Source organism: Schistocerca americana, chromosome 7, assembly GCF_021461395.2.
Source record: "Schistocerca americana isolate TAMUIC-IGC-003095 chromosome 7, iqSchAmer2.1, whole genome shotgun sequence".
Classification (NCBI taxonomy): Eukaryota; Metazoa; Arthropoda; class Insecta; order Orthoptera; family Acrididae; genus Schistocerca; species Schistocerca americana.
The window spans coordinates 12,014,465-12,036,829 of record NC_060125.1 but is presented as its reverse complement, the minus strand read 5'-3'; the positions used below and the strand labels follow the sequence as shown (position 1 = coordinate 12,036,829).

At 38.3% G+C, this 22,365-nt stretch overlaps 1 protein-coding gene across 1 annotated transcript in view; it reads left to right on the top strand.

The window, feature by feature from the left end:
* The window catches only part of LOC124621925 (molybdenum cofactor biosynthesis protein 1-like), a 43,490-nt gene extending 23,584 nt beyond the window's left edge, over positions 1 to 19,906 (top strand). The window contains exon 4 of the mRNA XM_047147431.1: positions 19,851 to 19,906. Within this exon, the coding sequence (XP_047003387.1) occupies positions 19,851 to 19,906 (56 nt within the window). The remainder of the gene's footprint in view (positions 1 to 19,850) is intronic.
* The last annotated feature ends 2,459 nt before the right edge of the window (positions 19,907 to 22,365 follow it).

Sequence of the window (22,365 nt, the reverse complement as noted above, 5' to 3'; positions counted from 1 at the left end):
TCCTTGAAAAGTGCTACTTCTTGTGGACAATGCTCCTTCTCACCCAGGTGATCTGCAAGATGGGGATATCAAAGTTGTATTTCTCCCACAAAATGTCACATCTCTATGTCAACCAATGGACCAAGGTATTCTTGAGGCGATGGAAAAACATTACAGACGCAAGATGCTGGAATAATTAATAGGTGTGATTGATGCTGCAGATGATTTTGTGGAAGCTCTTAAAAAAATCGATGTTTTAAGTGTCATTCATTGATTGCTGAAGCTTGGAATCTAATTCCTCCAGTTCCTCTTGTTAGGTCTTGGAAAAAACTCTTAGATCGTAAGGCAACCTAAGTGGTGGGAAGGAGGAGGCAACACCGAAACTCAAGCTGACATAATTTTGGTGAATTTACTGGAGAAGCTGGTTGTAAAGACACACACTTCGAAGACATTGAAGAGTGGATAGAAAATGGCATTTTTTCATGTGACTGAGGATGAAATCGTCCAAATTGTGACCGATCATAAAGTGTCAGAAGACTATGTTTCTGATGATGAATCAGAGAAAAATATTCCTCACACATTCTGTTACGAAGTGATCCAAACTGCCCTGGAGTACATCAGCCAACAGGCGGAGACGATTTATCTTGAAATAGTTTGATTTCAACGTTGGAGATGTATTGTTGCAGCAATAGTTTCTCAAGCAAAAAAACAAAAAAAAAGACGTTTGTGACTTCGTTACCAAAAAATAAACTCTAATGAAGCATCCTAGAACTTCTATGTCCATAACTTAAAAAGTTTTTTTTTTTTTTTAATTTTCTTGAAAGTTCCTCTAGACAGACTTTTTGTTCCTTTGAGTAATCTTTAGATTTGTTTCATAATTTTGTTCAGTAGTTTATTTTTTACTCAAAAGAGTAGGTAATAAAATTAAAACTCCTGTTATTTCCTGCTGCCAAATAAGGGAGATTTTTTCTGTAAGAATGCAAAATAAACGAGCTTTGTTATACAGCACTTAAAAACTTTGAGTTTTCAATCATAGTTTGGTGCCTTTTTAACATGTCAACACAATTTTTTCAGTAAAAAAGTGCAGGGTTATTTGCAACCATATCAGTAACGTTTTACATACCCTACGCACGTTTTACGATCGTATTTCGCAATATTGATGCAATTTGGAGTGTTCACATGTGAAAACAGGGGGACTTTGATTTATCTGAAATTTTTGTTATCGGAACCGGCCACCGTCCCGATCATTTAGGATAAACAGGAGTTCACTGTAATAGACTCCTTGCAACATGCTGTGTCATACAGCTAGGAGCAGCCAGACTATGGAATTGCCGTCCTGCACATAGGCTGCCATTAACACCCAAGCAAATGACTGCATGTGAAGTGGTGCCATGATCGAGAAGTACGGACTGCTAATGAATGGTGTCACATTATGTTCACTAATGAGTCCCAGTCCTGCACTGCTCCAAATGACTATCGTGGAGAAGTTCGACAGTGACCCGGGGAGATGGGGAGAGGTCCCATTCTTCCACATTTTGGGGGGGGGGGGGGTCACAAAGCAGTCCCATGGTGTGGGGAGCCATTGGGTATGACTTCAGGTCACGGCTTGTAATGGCCGAGGGAACTCTGATGGTACAGCAGTGTGTAATAGTATTGTGGTGCTATTTTTCAACAGGCCAGTGCTTGTCCACATGTAGTGTGTGTCTCTTTAAGTTGTCTGCGTGATGTTGATATACTCCTGTGGCCAGAAAAATCCCCATATCTGTCCCCGATAGAACATTATGGGACCAACATGGACGTCAACTCCATCCCACTGCCTGTATCCATGATTGCAATGTCCAGTTACAACAGTTGTGGATCACCTTTCTCAGGAGGGTATGCAGCAGCTTTACGACATCCTCCCGCACTGTCCAGGCCAGACAGGGTGCATTGCTGTGTTGATAAGTGGGCTCAAACTGATAAGTTCTGTGTAAATTTGACTCTGTTTTCTTATCACTGAAATAACATCACATACCCTCTAAATTAGCTATGTTTCAATTTGTTTTCTCCCCACCTTCTGAGTGTCTCACTTTTTTTCAAGCAGTGTAATTTAAGACAGACATAAGTATATGAAAATGGGATGGCATAACACATTGCTATTCAACTATGCCCCTAAGAAAATTGTAAGATAATGGAGAAGAGCAGGTGCACTATTACACTGACTAGAACGTAAACTTAAAGATAGAATTATATTGTGTAACCTATACCGATGATGTAATACTAATTGACAAAAACATCACTGATGTGCTAAAGCAAATTGAAATATTAAGGGAGCAATCTAGGAAAATTGGACTAATAATTTCACCTGGATAAAAAATTAATGGACGATACCAAAATGGCACTGGGTGAACTTATATAGGCAACAACATAGTATTCGGTGATAAAGAGTTTAAATAATTAGGTGAAAAAGACCACTGAACATCATAATGAAAAGAAGGCATAGAATCCAGACTTCAGAAAATACAAACTGTCTCTCAGTTAACTAAAAGTATTTTTCCTGGAACTCTAAAATCTAACATTGCACAACAGTGATCAAATTAGAATTTCTTTATGCATGAGAGAGACTCTTTGTCCAACACAAGACATGAAAACAGCAAACTGAATTAGAAGAATGTAAAATTGTAGTAAAAATCTTAGGTCCAAGAATAAAAGATGGAATACATCACACAGAACCCAGTGTGAAATCTCCAGGCAAATTCCTAAAAACTCTTGTTACAATGTGTCTCCAAAGAATCCAACTTGTGGGACATACAGAAAGAATGTATCCAAACAGGCAGCTCATTGGATTCCCACATACTTGAAAAATAAGATCCAACTGATGAAAACAAACAGGAAGAGACCTTACGAAATTGGAATCACCACATTTACAGTATTCTGATGTAGTGATGAGTCACACAGAGTGCAGTTTCACAGTAGCTTGATCGATGCTTGTACTTGTGCATGTAGTATATGCAAGTGTGTACAGCGTCTCTTCTGGTGTACTCACAATATGCTAATTTATGGCCGAGCAGTAAACCGGATCCCTACTCGGTTCCAGTGTGCTGTGCTAATTATTCTTCTTCACTATACATTTATGCTTGGAGCTGCAAGAGAGGCCATTTTCCGGATAGTGCCACAAAAACAACAAATTCTCAGATATCAGTTTAACTTAAACTCTTCAACATCATAGACAACATTTCACATTAATATGTTGCAGAACACTAGATTAGTGTTAAAATTGCCAGAGTAAACATTGTTCTCCATGTGACAGATTGTCACCCGATGTCCAAAATCGATAAATTTTATATCTCTGCACAGAGAAGCAGCTGGTTGCTCATTGTCATCTGTGGTGCTAATCAATGGGTCGAGCTCGTTGCTGGCACAGCGCCACCTCAGAGTAAGTGGCCCCTCATCCCAGCAGGTGGCGATGTTTAAACACCTGTATAGCTCCCAAGACTTACTGCGTCTGTGGATAACTCCGTCTCTGCACAGAACTTACCACATTTCCCACACAGTGGGCCCTCGTGTCTCTTACACACAATAAATCTTCAAACTTATTTCATTGGCTAAGTTAAATTTCGAGTGTGACATGCTATTTCGTAAAAAATAGCAAACGGTAGACATGGATGTTATTGTGACACTTTCCTAAGGCAACATTTGTGTATTACACTTGTAGAAGTGCACTGCAACATAAAACAGTAGACCGTAAGTTCAAACAATGGAAACTACAGGTTGGAATATCAGCAGTGTAGGAAAAGATAGAGTGCTAATTACCATAAAGATGGCACGTTAAAATGCAGACAGGCACAGTTAAGACACTTACACATAAGCTTTTGGCCACAACCTTCATCAGAAAAAGAAATAGAAATACACACCATTCATTCACACAAGCAAGCACACCACACACACACATGACCACCAACTCAGACAGCTCAGGCCAGAATGCTAGCCTGTAAGTTTGCTACACAATAAAATAATTATTCTGAGCTACAAGAAAAATGGATTCAAAGAACTAAACTGCTTGAAGAAAAAAAAGGGAAGCTCCCTGAAGCAACGTAGTTTCACGAGTGTGCATACCAGTGGTAAATTATGAGAGTCGCAACTCTCTGAAATGGATAAAAAGGTCACCAGATTGCATTAGCTTTGTTTGTGTCTCGGATTGTTACCGTGACTGGTAGGAGCTATAAGAGATGTGAAGAGCGTAAGATGTCGAGTGATCCCTGTTAAGGACACAGATGCCCTGTACTTCTGTGAGTCAGCATTATCAGCACGTACCAAAATTTGAAGGGGCCTAATTGTGTGTCTCCATTTGCCAGGCTGATTGAATTATGCAGTATGCAGATTTGTGAGACATTCAGATGTGGTAGTGTCCCCATGTTGGACTGCTTGGGTACGTAAGGGCGGTTTGCTTGTCAGCAAGCTTCCGGTTGACCGTGTCTGACGAGCCCATGGGAGAATTGCTGCAAGTACGCCGAGCACATTGTAACCCTTTCACACCTGCACCTGTCATGTGATCAGCAGTGAGTCACATTCTACAAGACCCGCGATGACAGTTGTCAGTGAGTATGACAACGACATAGGGAGAGGGCGTTTGGGGCAGCATCGGATATGACTTCAGGTCACTCTGACAGCACAGCATCCTCATTTGCTACCTCCATGTCCAACGGAGTTACAAGAGACAGAGCAGTGAAAACATATCCAGTTGTTGACTCACAAAGCGGTTTTGAGCTGTGACGCATGTAGTCTTAAGTGAATCATTCATACAAAAAGAAAAGAAGAGGAAGCTAAAGTCAGAATGTGAAAAAATTGGAGAATGGAATAGATATTTGAAGACTTCACACTTGAAACTCCCAGTTTTCCTATTGTGAAAGTGCCTTTGTGACCATATGCATTTCACTGATGATAAACTTTTTTTTCCCCCTGGGTCTTGGCTCCATATTTTTTCATCCGGTTGAGTCAGAATACTTGCATAGTATTTGTGAGGTATTGTTTCAGTCTTGCAAGCTAATCTAAAATACAATCCCTTTTGCATCCTAGAAAACAATGACCACTCTTTCTCTCCGATTAAGTCACCTTGGCTATTTTTGTGCAACTGCTGTTTCATTTCATCCACGGGAACAGATTGGTGCATAGAATCAGTTGTGTGTCAGATTGTCCCAAATTGTTTTTCACATTAGGTTGTAGTCAGGCTTCAACAGACATGCCACTCACTTTCTGGTATGGCCACGGCATCAACTGTTTTGCACATCTTTTTAATTACTGATCTTGCAATATCACACTGTGTTCTTTCTCACCATTTTCATATTTGATTGTAATTCTAGGAAGTAGTTCATGAGTCATCTTACAGAGACATATGCCACATATGAATTCAGCCACCCATTACTTAACTGTTGACTATGAAGGAACTCCCCCCATGAACCATGGACCTTACCGTTGGTGGGGAGGCTTGCGTGCCTCAGCGATACAGATGGCCGTACCGTAGGTGCAACCACAACGGAGGGGTTTCTGTTGAGAGGCCAGATAAACATGTGGTTCCTGAAGAGGGGCAGCAGCCTTTTCAGTAGTTGCAGGGGCAACAGTCTGGATGATTGACTGATCTGGCCATGTAACATTAACCAAAACACCTTGCTGTGCTGGTACTGCGAACGGCTGAAAGCAAGGGGAAACTACAGCCATAATTTTTCCCGAGGACATGCAGCTCTTCAACTTGACTAGAAGAAGAGATCGGTTGGTAGGACATGTTTTGAGGCATCAAGGGATCACAAATTTAGCATTGGAGGGCAGCGTGGAGGGTAAAAATCGTAGAGGGAGACCAAGAGATGAATACACTAAGCAGATTCAGAAGGATGTAGGTTGCAGTAGGTACTGGGAGATGAAGAAGCTTGCACAGGATAGAGTAGCATGGAGAGCTGCATCAAACCAGTCTCAGGACTGAAGACCACAACAACAACAACAACATGAAGGAACTGACTCCTAATAAGTAAGATGATGCCTGTAGAAAAGTACAACAAAACAGTAATCTCAAAAAAGGACAGGATAGACAGTACATTCTGTAGGACATATTAAAAGTGATTGGTAAAAGAGACTTGGTGTGTTAAATGCAGCTTTTGTTTACATGATAATTGAATTGGATAGATAAACAACCTACTTGCTAAGTGGCGGCAGAACACACACATAAAAGAAGATTATAATTAGGCGAGCTTCAGAGCCAGTAGCTCATTCTTCAGGCAGAAGGGTTGAAGTGGAAGGAAGAGGGGTGAAGGATAGGTCTAGGAAAAAGGGTAGATTTTGAGAAAGTTACCCAGAACTGCAGATCAAGGGCTGACTTTCCAGATGGGATGTGATTCCACATCTACATACATACTCCACTAGCCACCATATGGTGCATGGCAGAAGGTACCCTGTCTCACTACAATAGTCTAAATAAAATTACTTGATAGTTGACATCAATCACTTGCTGCAACAATGTTGCCACATTGGCTACCAGCTACCGTTTGGTTACAGGTGACAACAAACAAGCAGCTCACTTCACAAATTATGTTAAATGTTTAACACAGAGCAATTTTTCTAGTGGCTGGTGCAAGGTATGTCAGAAATGTTGGATACTCTGTCGATTATTGATTTAAAGTGACCAGTGACTGAACTGGGGCAGACGACCCGTTTTGTATCCCTGACTGTAAACTTGTGTCCTAACCCAGCCGAGAAAATTGTGGTCAACAGTCTGCAGCAGTACTAATATCATGATCGCTTTGTTCATGGCAATTAAAGCTAACCCTTAAGGGTAAACTCACGACAACAAAAACTCAATTTCAGGGCTGAAAGCAAATTGAAATTTCTCCATGTCATTTGTTACCTGTAACTATCCTTACACTAGCTGCACATGCTGCCATGTTAGAAACCAGTGAACAGTCCATGTGGGCACTTGGTCGTGGATTATAGATGACTGAGGCAGATTCCAAATGAAGAAATAATGACAGGAAGAAAAATAAGACCAAATAGAACAGTCAAAACAATGATGAAAAATGATGCAGCAAATTATTAAAAATAGAAAAAAATATATTTAAACCAATTAATTGAATGAAAATAATAATCACACTCTTTTGGTTAGATTTAAAAATAAAAATTTTGCTACATTGATGAGATTCAAACCTACAACATGCTACATATTAGATTAATCTGCCAACCATTGTGCTATGCCACAGCACTGCATGAAGTATTTATATATGTGAATGTAGTGACCCAGTTGCAACTATGAATTGCAACCTTAAAAATTTCAGTTTCACGCAGTGTAGTGAAAAGCTTATCTAATGTAAGATGATCTCTGTGAATATGATAACTATATGTATGATACTGAATCACACCTTGTGCTGAGTTATTCAGTAGTGTTTGGTTAGTGCTATGAATGAAATGTGTGTCTTTCATTAGCATTGTTAATGTGTGTTGTTTTTGGTGTAGCTATCGCGTGTCATGAAATACATAATAAAAGTGTCGGGCTCGTAATTCGGGATACAAATACATCAAGAAAGAATGCTGAACCAGGAATTGGAAGTGACTGGCCAATTTTGGTGGAGTTTGGCAACAGCAGACAGTTCAAGCGTGACGCTGACTACTCTTATTGGCGTTTGAAGTGCCAACTATCAAGTAATTTTATTTCAACTGTAGTCAGTTCCTTTCCCGTTCCATCTGCCAATTGAGTGAGGAAAAAGTGAATGTCTATATGCCTCTCTAGGAGTCCTAATTTGTTGTCTCTTATCTTTGTGGTCCTTACGCATAATGTATGTTGGTGCAAGCAGAATTGTTCTGCAGTCAGCACAGTGTTCCTCAAAATCCCTCCAGGGATTCCCATTTGAGTTCCAGAAACATCTCCATAATACTTGTATGTTGTTGTTTCAACCTACTGTTAACAAATCTAGTATCCTGCCTCTGAATTACCTCAATGTCTGCTTTAATTCGACCCCTTGCGGATACCAGACACTCAAACTGTACTCAAGAAGAGATCACACTAGCATCCTATATGTGATGTCCATCACAGCTGAGCCACACTGTAGTAAAATCCACCCAACAAACAAAAGATGATTATTCGCCTTCCCTACCATGACCCTCACACGTTTGTTCCATTTCATATCGCATTGCAATGTTACGTCCAGATATTGAAACAATGTGACTTCTTCATTCATGACACTACTAATGCTGGATTCTGGCATTATGGATTTGTTTTTCCAACTCCTCTGCAGTAACTTATATTTTTCTACATTTAGGGTTAGCTGTCATTTATCACACCAACTGGGAACTTTGTCCAGGTCATCTTTTATCCTCCTAAATCACTCAACGATGACACCTTCCATACACCACAACATCATCAGCAAACAACCATAGATTACTGTCCACTTTGTCCATCAAATCAGTTATGCACATAGAAAATATGAGTAATAGTGCTCCTATCACACATCCCTGGAACGATCCTAATGATACCCCAGTCACTGATGGACACTCACCGTCGGGATAATGTAGTGGGTCCTATTACTTCAGAAGTCTTTGAGCCACTCACATGTCTGGGAATGTATTCCATGTGCTTGTACCTTTGTTAAAAGTCTGCATTGAGTCATTATGTCAAATGCTTCTCGGAAATCAAGAAATATGGAATCTGGGTTTGTGAATTTTGTGATGGCAAAGTTAGAGGAGCAATGCATCTGCATTAAATTTTGTGTGAAACTCAAGAAAACCTTTACAGAGACACACCAAATGATGCTGGGAGCCTATAGCGATGAGTACTTAAGCCATACTCGGTGTTACATATTATTCACACGTTTTAAAAATGGCTTTACAAAAGTCAAACATGATCCTTGTTCAGGACGCTCTTAGATGTCCACTGATGATGCTTGTGTCAGGAACGTCAACGAAATTGTGTGTGCCAGTCGAAGATTCACTGTCCGAGAGATTGTAGAAGAATGTAACATTTCAATTGGATCATGTTATGAAATGACACAGCATCTTGGAATGCATTGTGTTGCCGTCAAGTTCATTCCACACTCATGAGTCAAGACCAAAAAAACTTTTTGGATCTTACAAATGAGACTGAGATGTTCCTTGTGAGAATAGTATGACCCCTGCAGACTTCTTTTTATTTCCAAAGGTGAAAAGGATGAAGTTTTGCAATGGTAGATGAGATAAAAGAAAATTCGCAGACGGCACTTTATGCGACCCAGCAAGATGTGTGTCAAGACTGCTCCTGGAAGTGGAAATGATATTGGGAGCAGTGTATCAATTTTGGAGTAGAGTATTTTGAAGGAGACAATCCATAGTAACTAAAAGATAAGCATAGAAAATTTTGTGGACAAAGTTCTGGAATTTTTTGAACAGACATTGTATGACAAAAGGGCATGCTGAGTTGCCCATGAGTGATGCTTTGTACTGATTTGTGGACATAAACTTATTGGTCTCTGTGAAACTGATTAGATTCAAACCCAGAATATGTTCAAGAATTCTGCAGCAAACTGATGTTACGGGTATTGGTCTGTAATTTCGCGGGTCTGTTCTTTCGCCCTTCGTACATACAGGAGACGCCTCTGTATTTTTTCCCCAGTTGCTTAGGTCTTTCTGCTGGGTGAGAGATTCACAATAAATACAAGCTAAGTAAGGGTCTAGTGCCATATAGCACTGTTTGTAAAACCAAATTGAGATTCCATCTGCAACTGGTGACTTATTTGTTTTTAATTATTTCAGGTGTCAGGGATGCTTACGAGGGTGGTTTGAAAAGTTCTTGAAACAGAATAGAAAAAAAGTACTTATGTCACTGAAACTTTTTTGTTTTTCAATGTACCCTGCTTGTAGATTAATTCACTTGGTCCAACAGTGTTCCAATACCTTGATCCCATCTCGACAATGATTTTCCTCCAGGCCTACAAAATAGTTGTCAACTCAGGCTATCAATTCTTAATTTAAGTGAATCTTCATCCACAAAGAAAAATTTTCAGTTTAGGGAAGAGGCACGTGTGGCAACAATTCATACCTTAGTTTGTGTAATTTTACCATGGCGATGGCACATGCGTGCGAGCGTGCATTGGCTTGATGCTAGATGACTTTCTTCCTTATTAAACCTGGCCTTTTTCTCATATCTTTTGTTGCAATTTGTCCAGAAGGTTAGCATAGTATTCTCCAGTAATTGTTTGCCCAGTGGGGAGATAAAGTACAAACAGAATCCCCTTCTCATCCCAGAACACTGATGCCATGATCTTCCCCGCTGAAGGAATTTGGTGGCGCATCCCAGAACACTGACGCCATGTCCTTCCCCGCTGAAGGAGTTTGGCGGCGGAGATTCAGCATGTTTCCAATGCTTTGATTGTTGCTTTGTCTCTGGGGTATAGTAGTAAACCAAAGTTTCCTCGTGGTCACAAACCAGCACAAAAGTTCTTGTTTGTTTCTCCTAAAACAGGCCAAACATTGTTGTGATATGTCCATTCTCATGTGTTTTTGACCCAGCATCAAGAGTCGCGGCACCCATCTTGTGAATACCTTTCAGATGACATCTGGCAAGCGTGAGCAATTTCATGCACTCTAAATTGGTTATCCTCCTTGATCATTATGCGCACTTTTGCGATGATTTCTAGAGTAGTGACACATCTTGGCTGACCTATTCATGGATGATCATCATCTAAGCTCTCCTGACCAAATTTAAATTCATTTATCCACTTGGCAACAGTTGAAGACAAAGGAGCAGAGCCCCTGGTGTATTCTGGAAATCGGCATGAATGTCCTTCGCTTTTATACCTATCTTTATGAAGTACTTCATCACTGCTTGAATCTCTACCCGTCCCCCCCCCCCGTCTTTGCAGATCACTACACAGGAACAACAACAGAGCCGTGTCACTGCCACAGCTCTCTTCCAAGAGCACTGACATGGCACATGTTTACAGGTGATTGTTGTTAGGTGTCTTTGTGCTATTGTCAAATGACGGTATGTTTATATGATTCTCTTGCATGAATTATTTCTTAAATGTAAAATTTAAAACATTTATCTCCTACTGCCACACCAGACTGGTCAAGTGACATGATGGAAACCTTTGACTCACTTAGTGATTTTACATAGGACAATAATTTCCCCTGCTTCTCAGCCAGATCTTTTGCTGAGGTATGACAGTGGTAGTAACCTTTCCTTGTTGCCATTTGGCATTCTCTTTTGAACCAAGAGTGCAGTAGCTTTTCCTTCCTCAGTATTTTCCGAATTTCATTGTTAAACCACAGTGGCTCTTTTGCATCCTTAATTCGTTTACTAGGTACAGACTTGTTGAGAGTGCAATTCACGATCTGTTTAAGCTTTGACCATAATCTCTCTACGTCCATCTTAATGGAACTAAGTGATGTCAGTTCTGTCTAAGTGAGATGCTAACATCTGCTTATCTGCTCTTTCTGGCATGAACGTTTTCCTAGCCTTTTTGACTGATTTATTAATTTTTGTAACCTTAGTTATTATGATGTTATCATGATTATTAATCCCCATTTCTATGCTGAAGTCATTGATGATATCTGGCCTGTTTGTAACTACAAGGTCTAAGATATTTCCATTGCATGTGGCATGCCAAACTAGGTGCTCAAGACAATTTTTGAAAACCACATTCAAAAGTGCTTCACAAGATTGACTGCACCCCCTGCAATGAAGCCATAGGCTACCATCTATACTCAGTAGGCTAAATTAACCTCCAACTAGTATTGCATGATCTAGGTATTGACGTGCTACTGTCTGTAGACTTTCTGTGAATGGCTCCAAAACTGTCATAGCAGAACCGGGTGGCTGATTAAAACATTCATTAATTAACTTGATTTCACGTAGACTTGTTATATGCAACCAGATAACTTCACTGTCACAATCAGCTTTGACCTCAATAGAGACAATGGACACTCCCTCTCCTACAGTGTCTAACCTGCCTTTCCGATATATATTCCATTAATCACTAAATATGTCAGAGCTTTCAACTCTGGGTTTCAGCCAGCTCTCAGTCTCTGAGAATAATTTGAGTGCGAGACTTTCCTGGATGGCAGTAAATTCGAAAACTGTGTTACAAGTACTTTGACAACTGATAAAATTTTGACAATCTACACTGGAGTGAATTCAAAAGATAAACCTCAACCAACATTGAATGTATCTTGGTGATAAAGAGCCCAAATAAATAAATAGATGATTTTATTCCATTTCATCTGATTGAATGAAACACACACAGCATAACTACTCAGAAAACAACTATAGTGCTGATTACATTTACTATCATACATGTAGCACTCTGAGAACATTTCACCTTTTCATAGTAGTCCTGTGTTTTGGAACTAGGCAGTGCTTCATTTCACAAAGCGAAAGGAATGGCTTGTGTGTGTAAAAAAAAAAAAAAAAAAAAAAAAAAAAAAAAAAAAAAAAAAAAAAAAAGAGGAAATAGTGGTTGCTGGTGTTTTTAACACTATCATTCAACTTAGTTCCTATTGTGAACTTTGCAGCTAGGATATGTAAATGCTCTGAGACTGCTATTGATAATATCTTTATGAACAAATCTAGGGGAAAAAAGTCATATCACAAAACCAATAGTAAATGGACTATCTGATCACAACGTGCAGCATCCTGTGTTAAATGTTGAAACTTGTCAGGATAAAAAAAATATTAAATCTGAGTACAGGAGGATAATAAATAAGCCAGAAATTGAGGAATTCAGGAAATTGCTCAAAGACATGAACTGGAGAGATGTTTACCTGACTCAAATGGAAAATACAAAGCATTTATTAATAAAGTTACCTCCTCTTTTGAAAATTGTTTTCCCCTAAACGTAACTCAAATCACACAGAAGTCAAAAGATAAACCATGGATTACACAAGGAATAAAGATATCATGTGGGGAAAAAGGAGACTGTATCTACTATCTAGGAACATTTCTGATATTAGCATTGTAATGCATTACAAAGAATACTGCAAAATATTGAATCAAGTAATCCAGAAATTGAAGTAGCTTTATTAAGAGAAAAAGATAATTGTATCAACAAAATAAGAACTGTATGGGATATAGTGAAGACAGATAGAAGTGGGGCCAAAAAGGAAGTGGAACAGATAGCTCTAAAAGTAGATGAGGCTTTGGTAACAAGTGCATGTAGTGTTGTAAATCTCTTAAGCAAGACTTAATTTTTATTACTGACGGCTCGGGGTTATCAGGTTCGGTGAATGGTGCAATGGAGTATCTGGGACCAGTCTTTGAAGAACATTGTGTAGAACCTATTCAAGGAACTTTGAATTCCGACCATTGCTTCTCAGTATACTTACTCCTTAATGAAATTTGTTGCAAGTTACATATCTATATTTCCAACAAATAGCTCAATACATATTATCAATACTAGGAATAAGAACAATCTACATAAAGACCTAAAATCACTTATGTTGGTCCAAAAGGGGGTCCAATATTCAGGAACACACATTTTCAATAAATTACCAGCACCCATTAAAAACTTGGTTTCAGATAAAGCACAGTTTAAACAGAGTTTGAATGACTTTTTGATAGGCAATGCCTTCTACTCTATAGATGAATATCCTAACAGAGACTGAAAGGCCAGCTTAAGTAAAAATATGTTAGATTTAAGATTTGACAGCACTTGGTTGCAACAGTCAATATTAAGTATTTTGTGTATGATAAATTTATTAATAGTGCATAACAATGTTTCATTCTGACAGTGTATTAATTCTGTAAATATTAGCTTTTCCAGTTTACTGTATTGTATTCACCTATTTTGACAATCTCGTGACAAATGATCAGGGAAGTATTCATTATATTAAAATGTTTTGTGTTATACATTCTGACATGTTCCACACCCTCGAGAATCATCTCATTTTTTCAGTGTATGTAATGAAAACTGAATCAAATCAAATCCAATCACCATCTCTCGTCATGTAATAACTTCACTTCTTCTTCTTCCCTTGTCGTCTCCTGTTTTTCCAGTACTCGTCCATCTCCTCCTCATGTTTTTCCCCCTTTATTCTATTCGTGTTGTTCTCAATCCCCTATTTCTTCTGCATTGAAAGCCTTTTATTTTTATTTACTTATTTTTTTTATTGAGGTGAGTCTCTACGGACTGCGTGGTAACAACCGACTTCACTCTAGTGTCCAGGTCTTGTTCTTGCTCCAGCTTTGACTTCCTGCCAGTATCTTCTGAGCCCCTGCAAGAAGTGCCTTTTTATGCTCTTCAGATAATGGTCCTCACTGTCTTTCGGATGTTGATGCCATGTTAAAACCTTGGTAGTTGGTCACCAATCTTCTAAATTTGTTCCTTTCAGGAATTTCTCTCTGAGATACCAATCTGCTTAAGATCTTTTTCACATTCTTTGAACCATCTCGGCCTCGTTTTCTTAGATAGGATGAAACTCCGTATTCTTTTTGTTAGTCAATCACCGTCCATTTTCATGAGATGACCATAAAATAACAATCATTTCTTTGTAATGGATGCTGTGATAGGTTCTGTCTCACTGCACGTGTCCTCATTTGCTCTCATTCGTCATTGTCCATCGACCCATCTATTACCTTAGGATTTTCCTTAATATCCTACACTCACGCTTTTCCAGCCACTCAGCTTGACCTTGTCTATTCGTGGTCAAAGTTTTGGATGCTTATAAGCCCTCAGGTTGTACAACTGTATTATAATGTTGGAACTTGGCCCATATACTCATAGACTTTTTGTTATAAGTATTCTTTGTCAGTTGGTATGCTTGGTCTAACTTCCTCATCCCGACAATTGCTTCTTCTTTTAATCCATTCTCCTGGTGGATGACTTCACCGAGATACCTGAAATTCTTAACTCATCCGATTTTTTCCCAGGTTGGTTATCTTCCATTCAGGTCCGTCACAGATGTTCGTCATATATTTTGTCTTTTGAATAGAGATCTGGAGTCTAACTTTTTTCATCAATTTCTGACAGCCTATTTATCTTGTTGATTGCTGACTCTATGTTGTTAGCAAAAATGGCCAGGTCAGCCGCAAAATCTAAGCAGTCAATGCACACCCCTTTGTTCTTAGGACCAAGTCTGAACCACTCTTCATTTGTTTCTTCTTGGGCTAATAACTTTCTCCACTCTCGAATGACCTTTTCCAAGACACAATTGAAAAGGAGAGGGATAGTCCATCTCCTCGTCTTATGTCCGTTCTGATTGTAAAGGGTTCAGATACCTCACCCATAAGTTTAATTTTCGACACTGTGTTAGCAAGAGTTTGTTTGATCAGCTTTCTTGATGTATTATCCACCCCAAACTTTTCCAAAATATTCATTAATGCATGTCAGTCGATGGAGTCATATACTTTCTGAAAATCAACAAACATGACCACATAGTTATTTCTTCCAATTTTTTTTGTACCTCATGATGTTCTTCAGGTTAAAGATCTGTTCTGCGCAAGAATCACCCTTTTGGAAACCAGCTTGATAGTCCCCAATCAGTTGGTTACAATGATCTTCTATTCTATTCTGTATCACTTTCGAGAGAATCTTATATGGAACAGATACTAAAGAGGTACCCCTATAGTTATTGACATTCTATTTATCACCTTTTTTGTGTAGACGATGGATTAAAGCTGACTGCCATTCAGTTGGTATCATCCTAGCTCTCCAGATCTCCTCAAAAAGTTGGACTAGTATATCTAGAGTTTCATTATTTGCCAGCTTTAGTAGTTCCACGACTATTGAATCCTCTCCAGCTGCCTTATTATTCTTAAAGTTGTTGATGATCTCTTTGGTCTCCTCTTTACTAGATGGAGATGAGGGGTAGTTTGTGGATTGGGGCACATACAGGGAATCTTTCTTTCGGTTCATCACAATTAAGTAGGTTTTCAAAGTAACGAGACATTATCTTGCAGTTTTTTTGTTGGTCAGGCCGAGTGTGGTGTGTGTACTGTAAGACCTTCAGTGCACACACCATCAGATTATTTGACTTGTTGCTCTAACAAAGTAAGCGAGTGTCAGCAATATGTCTCGTGGTCTTATCATGGCGTATTTATCTTCTGCCATTAGGTCAGACGATAGAAATGCCACTTGCACGCTGAGAGTAGCAGATTGACGGTGACCAACTTTAAACAGAACTTGATTAATTTTCACATACATTTATTAAAATAATAACAAATATAAAAATTACTTAACTTGGTTCTGGATGCTATTTACAATTGACAATCTGAAGTTCCTTTGGTATTGATACATTAATCTTATTCTCACATATATCTCGGGTACTTGACGAAAGTGTCTATACATTTATCTTCATGGCAATGTACAGGAATATGGTAATCTTATTAGGCGCAGACTGAATCTTGACTATGGACTGGTACAGACAATTGTAGAACTCGTACAGACTGGTACAGACTATGCAGACTGGTACAGACTAATGCAGACTGGTGCAGACAAATGCAGACTGACTGGTCGAAGGTCTTTACACTCGTTATAATACCTCGCACGTTCATGTATCACTGCGCGAGTGTGATGCGCGAGGAGAAAGTGTTCTATCTTAGCAGCAATCTCATTGGCTGTGTTACATATTAATACGTGGATCGGCGGAAGCAGAATTTGGTCCGTCTCTGTGGCAGCGCCATCTCGTAGTGCGGAGATGGACGAGTGCTGCGCCTGCGCTGTTGTGCTTAGCGGGGCTCACTCTAGTGGGAAATTTGTGTACGCGCTGAATATGTGGAACTATGTACACAACACTGAGCTTTCCATTTTCGTCTCTAAAACAAAAACTAGGGGCTTGCTATCCTTTCAAATTCGATTTGAACGTCTGATAGAAGTCTCTGACATTGTTTATCTGGAAACGCTGATCGATCTGTTATAACTGCTGTTTCTCATGCAACTGCTTAGCCCTTCGTAGAGTTCTGGCTGCATATTTTCGAACTTCATGGAATACATCAAAATCATCAGGTCTCCTGGTAGAGTTCCACTTTTTCCATGCACTTGCTGTTTGGCCCACCACCTCACCACAAACCTCATTCCACCATGTATGATTCCTCTTTTTAGCTGTCAGGATTTTAGTATTAGCTGCTTGTTGGATCATGGAGTCAATGTCTGCCCATTTATGGGATTCAACTGTCAGTTACTGGTGGCATTGTTCCAATATGTTTTGATTGATTTTGAGCTTCGCAATATCATATTTATGAATTTTATTTCCGGTTTTCATGGTCTTATTGAGAGGGATGAAATTAATTTTGATCTTGGAGAGGTGATGATCCTTTTAAATTCAGTATTTTATCTGTAAAAAGGTTTCTTTCTATTATTTCTGATTGTTTGATGTTGTTTCTTTCTTATTTCTGTAATCCATGCTATCATTGATTCCTTCTTCCAGAACTACTCATTCAGTAGAGGTCTCTAAAAAAGATTAATCTTCTTTTAGCCATTACTTCTGATATTTTCTCAAAATTTGTGTAGATCTCCTCATTACTTCTCATTTTCCAGCCATCTGTAGCTTGTATTGCAACCATTATTTTCTAATAATGCTCCTTTGAGGAACCTCTGTTCTGTCCAGCTTATAGTTCATCATTAGGCATCCTCAACCATATAAACATCCTGGTCATACCACTGTGGGATAGTGTCTTAGTTTTGTTTTTTTAGTTGTACATTTCTTGTTGTAAATATCCTTTGTCAAACAATTTGCTCTCTCCAGTTTTCTGACTCTTGCATCTACTGTTAATTCTTCTAGTCCATTTTGTTGTACAGTTTGTCCAATATATTTAAATTTACTTCCTAATGCTATTTTACATTTTTGTTTTTCTAAGAGTGTTGATGCATTGTTTGAAATTGTCATCAATGTTGTTTTTTCGGCTGAAATTTTGGGACCAGCTCCCTTTGCTATTTCTTCCAAAAGATTTCTTTCAATAACTGTCTGCCAGATTTTTTGAAAGTATATCAGAATCATCTGCAGAAGCCAGGCAGTTTACCTTAATTCCATTTGTTTTTCATCCTAAAATTATTGGTTCAATTTTGTGATTTTTTTTTCTCCAAATTCCAGATACTTTCTATTTTTTCTAGAATGCAGTGTACAGTAAAGGTGATAAACTGTCCCCTTGTCTAACATCAGTTTTTATTTCAAATGGTTGAGATACTTCTCCCATAAATTTAGCTTCTGCCATCCTATTTGCTAGTGTTTTGAGGATTATGTTTGCTTTAACACAAAATTCTTTGATGATTTTACCTATAATTTCTCTGCCTACCAAATCAAATGTTTTCTTGAAACCAATACATGATACTATTATAGGTTTGGTGATTAACAGTATGTGGAGAATTATCAATTTTCTAATAAACATCTGCTCTGTGCAGGGTCTTCCCTTTCTAGAGCTCCTTGAGATTCTCCCAGTTATTTGTCTAAAGTTTCTACAACTCTGTCCAGAGAATTTTTGATAATATTTTGTATACCACTGGCAGAAGTGAGGCATCTCTGCAATTGTTGACATTTTGTGTGTCCCCTTTTTTTCATAGCTGTGGATTAATGCTTTCCATAATCTCTTCAGCTTTCCAAATGTTCTCAAACAGCAGTCGTAGATCATTTGTGTCTTCTGACTATTTCAATAATTTTTCTGTAGTGGAGTCTTCATTTTTTGCTTTGAAGTGTTGGAATGATTTGATGGCTTCATGAATTTATTGTTCTGTTAGTGGAAAATCTTCCTCCAGATGTTGTGGGACTGCTATTATATATTGCTACAATGTGCTGTTATTATTATTGTTGTTGTTGTTGTGGTTGTTTGGTTGCCTGTTCTTCAGCACTATCTTTCTGTTTCGTTTATCTATTTGCCGCCATTTTAGCCCATTTACCGGTATTTTCAGCTTGTTTTTCACTTATTTGACCTTTTGGTGGCTCCTCTTGAAGAGATCTTATTTCTCAGCATTTAAAATTACATCATCTGCTGCTCTTTCGCAACTCAATTTCATCATGTCCAGTCTAGTTTTTTCATTCATTTAACCATCCATCTTCCTTGACTCAAGATCCTGAATTTTCATCCTTAATTCTTGAACAGTCTCATTTCTCTTTTTACATTTTCCAGATGAAGAAACTTTTGGTCCTCAAAGCTAAGATTAGTATCAGTTTTTTTATTTGTTTCTGCCTATGGCTGCTATATCTCTTTAGTTAGAATATTTTCTCTCTCTGTATTTGATTATAGTCTAAGTCTGAATATTTTTATAAGTACATTTATTGCTGTAGCAATGAGTAAAATAAATTGTATTGCACTGCCTGTAGCATGTAGCACCATTTTGACTGTTAGTCCTCTTGCTGTACAAAAAGTAGCTTTGATGATTACTTAATGCAAGTATTTTGTAAGAGCTGTGGAATGGTTAGTATCTGTTTATATTTTTCTGATTAATTCAAGCTCGTCAATGCACATCCTGTGTTAAGGAAATATTTGAACTGAATTTACTGTGTGTTAAATATAAGCAGTGGATCCATTGGGGTAGTCTTTTTGGTAGAAATATGTCAAGGTGAACAAAACAGGAGATGAAACTTCCTGGCAGATTAAAACTGTTTGCCCGACCGAGACTCGAACTCGGGACCTTTGCCTTTCGCAGGCAAGTGCTCTACCAAAGCACGACTCACGTCCGGTACTCACAGCTTTACTTCTGCCAGTACCTCGTTTCCGCTGCAGAGTGAAAATCTCATTCTGAAAACAGGAGATGGTGAAGGAAGAGAGGGAAAAGATCAACATTTGCTTCTCATCAGCAATATAACTGGGTTGCAACATTCAGTGAAAATTATCTGTGACAGGAAGTTGTCAGAAATACATTTTTTGAAGAAACTTTATGTTTGTATAAGCATTTATTAAATTTAAAAAGTTGGATTTCATCTGTTAATACAAAAGATAATGTTTTGCATTGCAGGCATGCTAAACCTGTCAAAGATGAAGAATCGGCCAATGATTCTTATTGGAGGATAACAGTATGTATAACTTAAACTTGAGATTCTTGAAAATAAAGCTAGTCAGTATTTCTTAACAGTACTGATTTAAATACATCTAAAGATCGCTGTTACCTAAATGAAAGTTGACGAGCAAAGTCTTAGTGGTCTTTTGTATAAAATTGTCATAGGTGTTATTTACAAGAAGAGTAAATAGTTTCAATAGGAATGTGGTGAGACATTTAACAAATGTCATGACCACACATTAATAGGACCTTATAACACTACCATTATGATATTAGCATGCTTTTACGTAAATAACAGAAACCCTGTCTCTATGTTGCCACGTATAACCCTCTTACTAAAATTTAATTTAGTTTCCAAATAAAATACACTATGGAAGGATAGTCCTGTTTATAGGAAAAGATAATCAATAGAGTTATCCTTCTTACAGGATTTACCATGTGTTGCATCTAATGGATAAGAAAATTTGACTATTCACTTCTTTTCCTAAGATCTTACCCAGTGGCTAGATAGAAACACAGTATGAATAATAATATACTGAAGCTAGGACAACTCATTTCCAAGTTCATTTAGTGGTATGAAACATGTACTTAATGGTCACCAACCTATCCTGGCAATGAAATAGTGAAGTATTGGAGAAGCAGAAATGTGAATTTTGCCTACTTTCTTGCTACTGTTTAGTTTGGCTCTTCAAATAAATTACCCCACTTAAACAATTTTGGGCTACATCTTTATGCATTATGTTTTTAAAAAAGAAAAAGCCCAGTAGATAACTTCGAGGAAGGTAAAAAAAATTAGCCGGGGTGGGGGGGACAACCTTTAGAAAAGCACTTTCCATAATCAAGAAACTTAAATACTTAGACACTAAAGCACACACTTTTTAACTGAACATTTCACTTAAAGAAAACCTCTTTCATGGTGGAATTAACTTTCAAAAGCTATTATTCTTTGAACTAATTCTGTATAGCCATCTAACAGGTTTTAGTAACTTGGCTTCACTGTGATTGAATTTTATGTAACCAAACTACAACACTTTGCAATAGTTAAGAAAACATTTTTATTATTTACACTAAAGCTATTTAAATGGTGCCTCTTTATATTAACTTGGAACTTCATAAGTCTGTAAAACAGGACACTCGGATTAATCAAACACCAGGAAGGAACCCTATACAGATGTATGATTAGGATGAAATAACAGGGTGAACCAGTTTCCGTAAAGTTCAAGAATGATTATTAAAACACAGTTTAAATTAATGGTTCATGCCCTACAAAGGTAAAAATAGAAAAAAATCTTATCTGTGGGCTGTAGGCTTGGGTGTGGCGAACAGTTATGACGGCTAAACTACCCACATAACAGCCTGCAAGTTTCTTGCTGTATGGGCTCAATTTCTCTACTTGGCTTCATTCAGTTCTACATACAGTAGCTCAACAACTCGCAGCTATGCTGCAAGCTGTTTGCAGTCTTCAACCGAGGCATTTTTATGAAAATTTGCAGGCAAAGCTTCTGCTCCACAAAGGAGTTACCTCAATCACTGCTGCCTACAGACTGTGTGACTTACTTCCCGCACTTGCTCAAGGTAGCACGCCAATTCGCCTTCCGAACCTTTTCCAATCTCCATAGCCATTTTCGTTTCAAACAAAAGCACACTGGCTTTTACATAACGCCTATTTCTTATATTGTTCCTAAGCATGACCATTTCTTAAATTTGTCAAATTTACATCAACATGAACAATTTATACACACAAATATTTTTAAATACAAAATGTTATCAAAAAATTATTTAGACCCTTGGTATCCTTTGTAGAGGACTTGGGCAGGTTTGTCATATCCTAGTACACATTATTTTGTTACTTCCCTTCAGATATTCCATTTAGCTACATCTACAATTATTCCCAATGTTCAGCCTTTTGAGGTGTCCAGTGCGGGTTCCTCTCCACTTCCTGGGTGTATTGTAACGAGTTAGCTCCCAGGAACCTCTCAAACCACAAACTCTTAGAAGATTCACTCTTCTTGTACTTAAGTCAGCATTGTCACTTTTGTATTCAATCCCAATGCAATTTCTGTGTTTCATAGTCAATGTGAAGGTCCAAGGGATACAGAAAACCTGCACTGGTGCATCAGAATCCAATACTGGTCTCCCAGGAGCCACTGAAAGCACAAACTATAAGAAGATTCACTCTTCTTGTACTTAAGGCTACATTGTCTCATTTGTATTCAATCCCGATGCAATTACTGTGTTTCATGGTCAATGTGAAGGTCCAAGTAATACAGTAAACCAGCACTGGTGCATCGGAATCTAATACTGGTCTCATAGGAGCCGCTGAAAGCACAAACTCTTAGAAGATTCAATCTTCTTGTACGTAAGTCAGCATTGTGCATTAAGTATTCAATCCCGATGCGATTTCTGTGTTTCATGGTCAATGTGAAGTTCAAAGGGATACATTTAACGTTCACTGGTGCATCGGAATCTAATA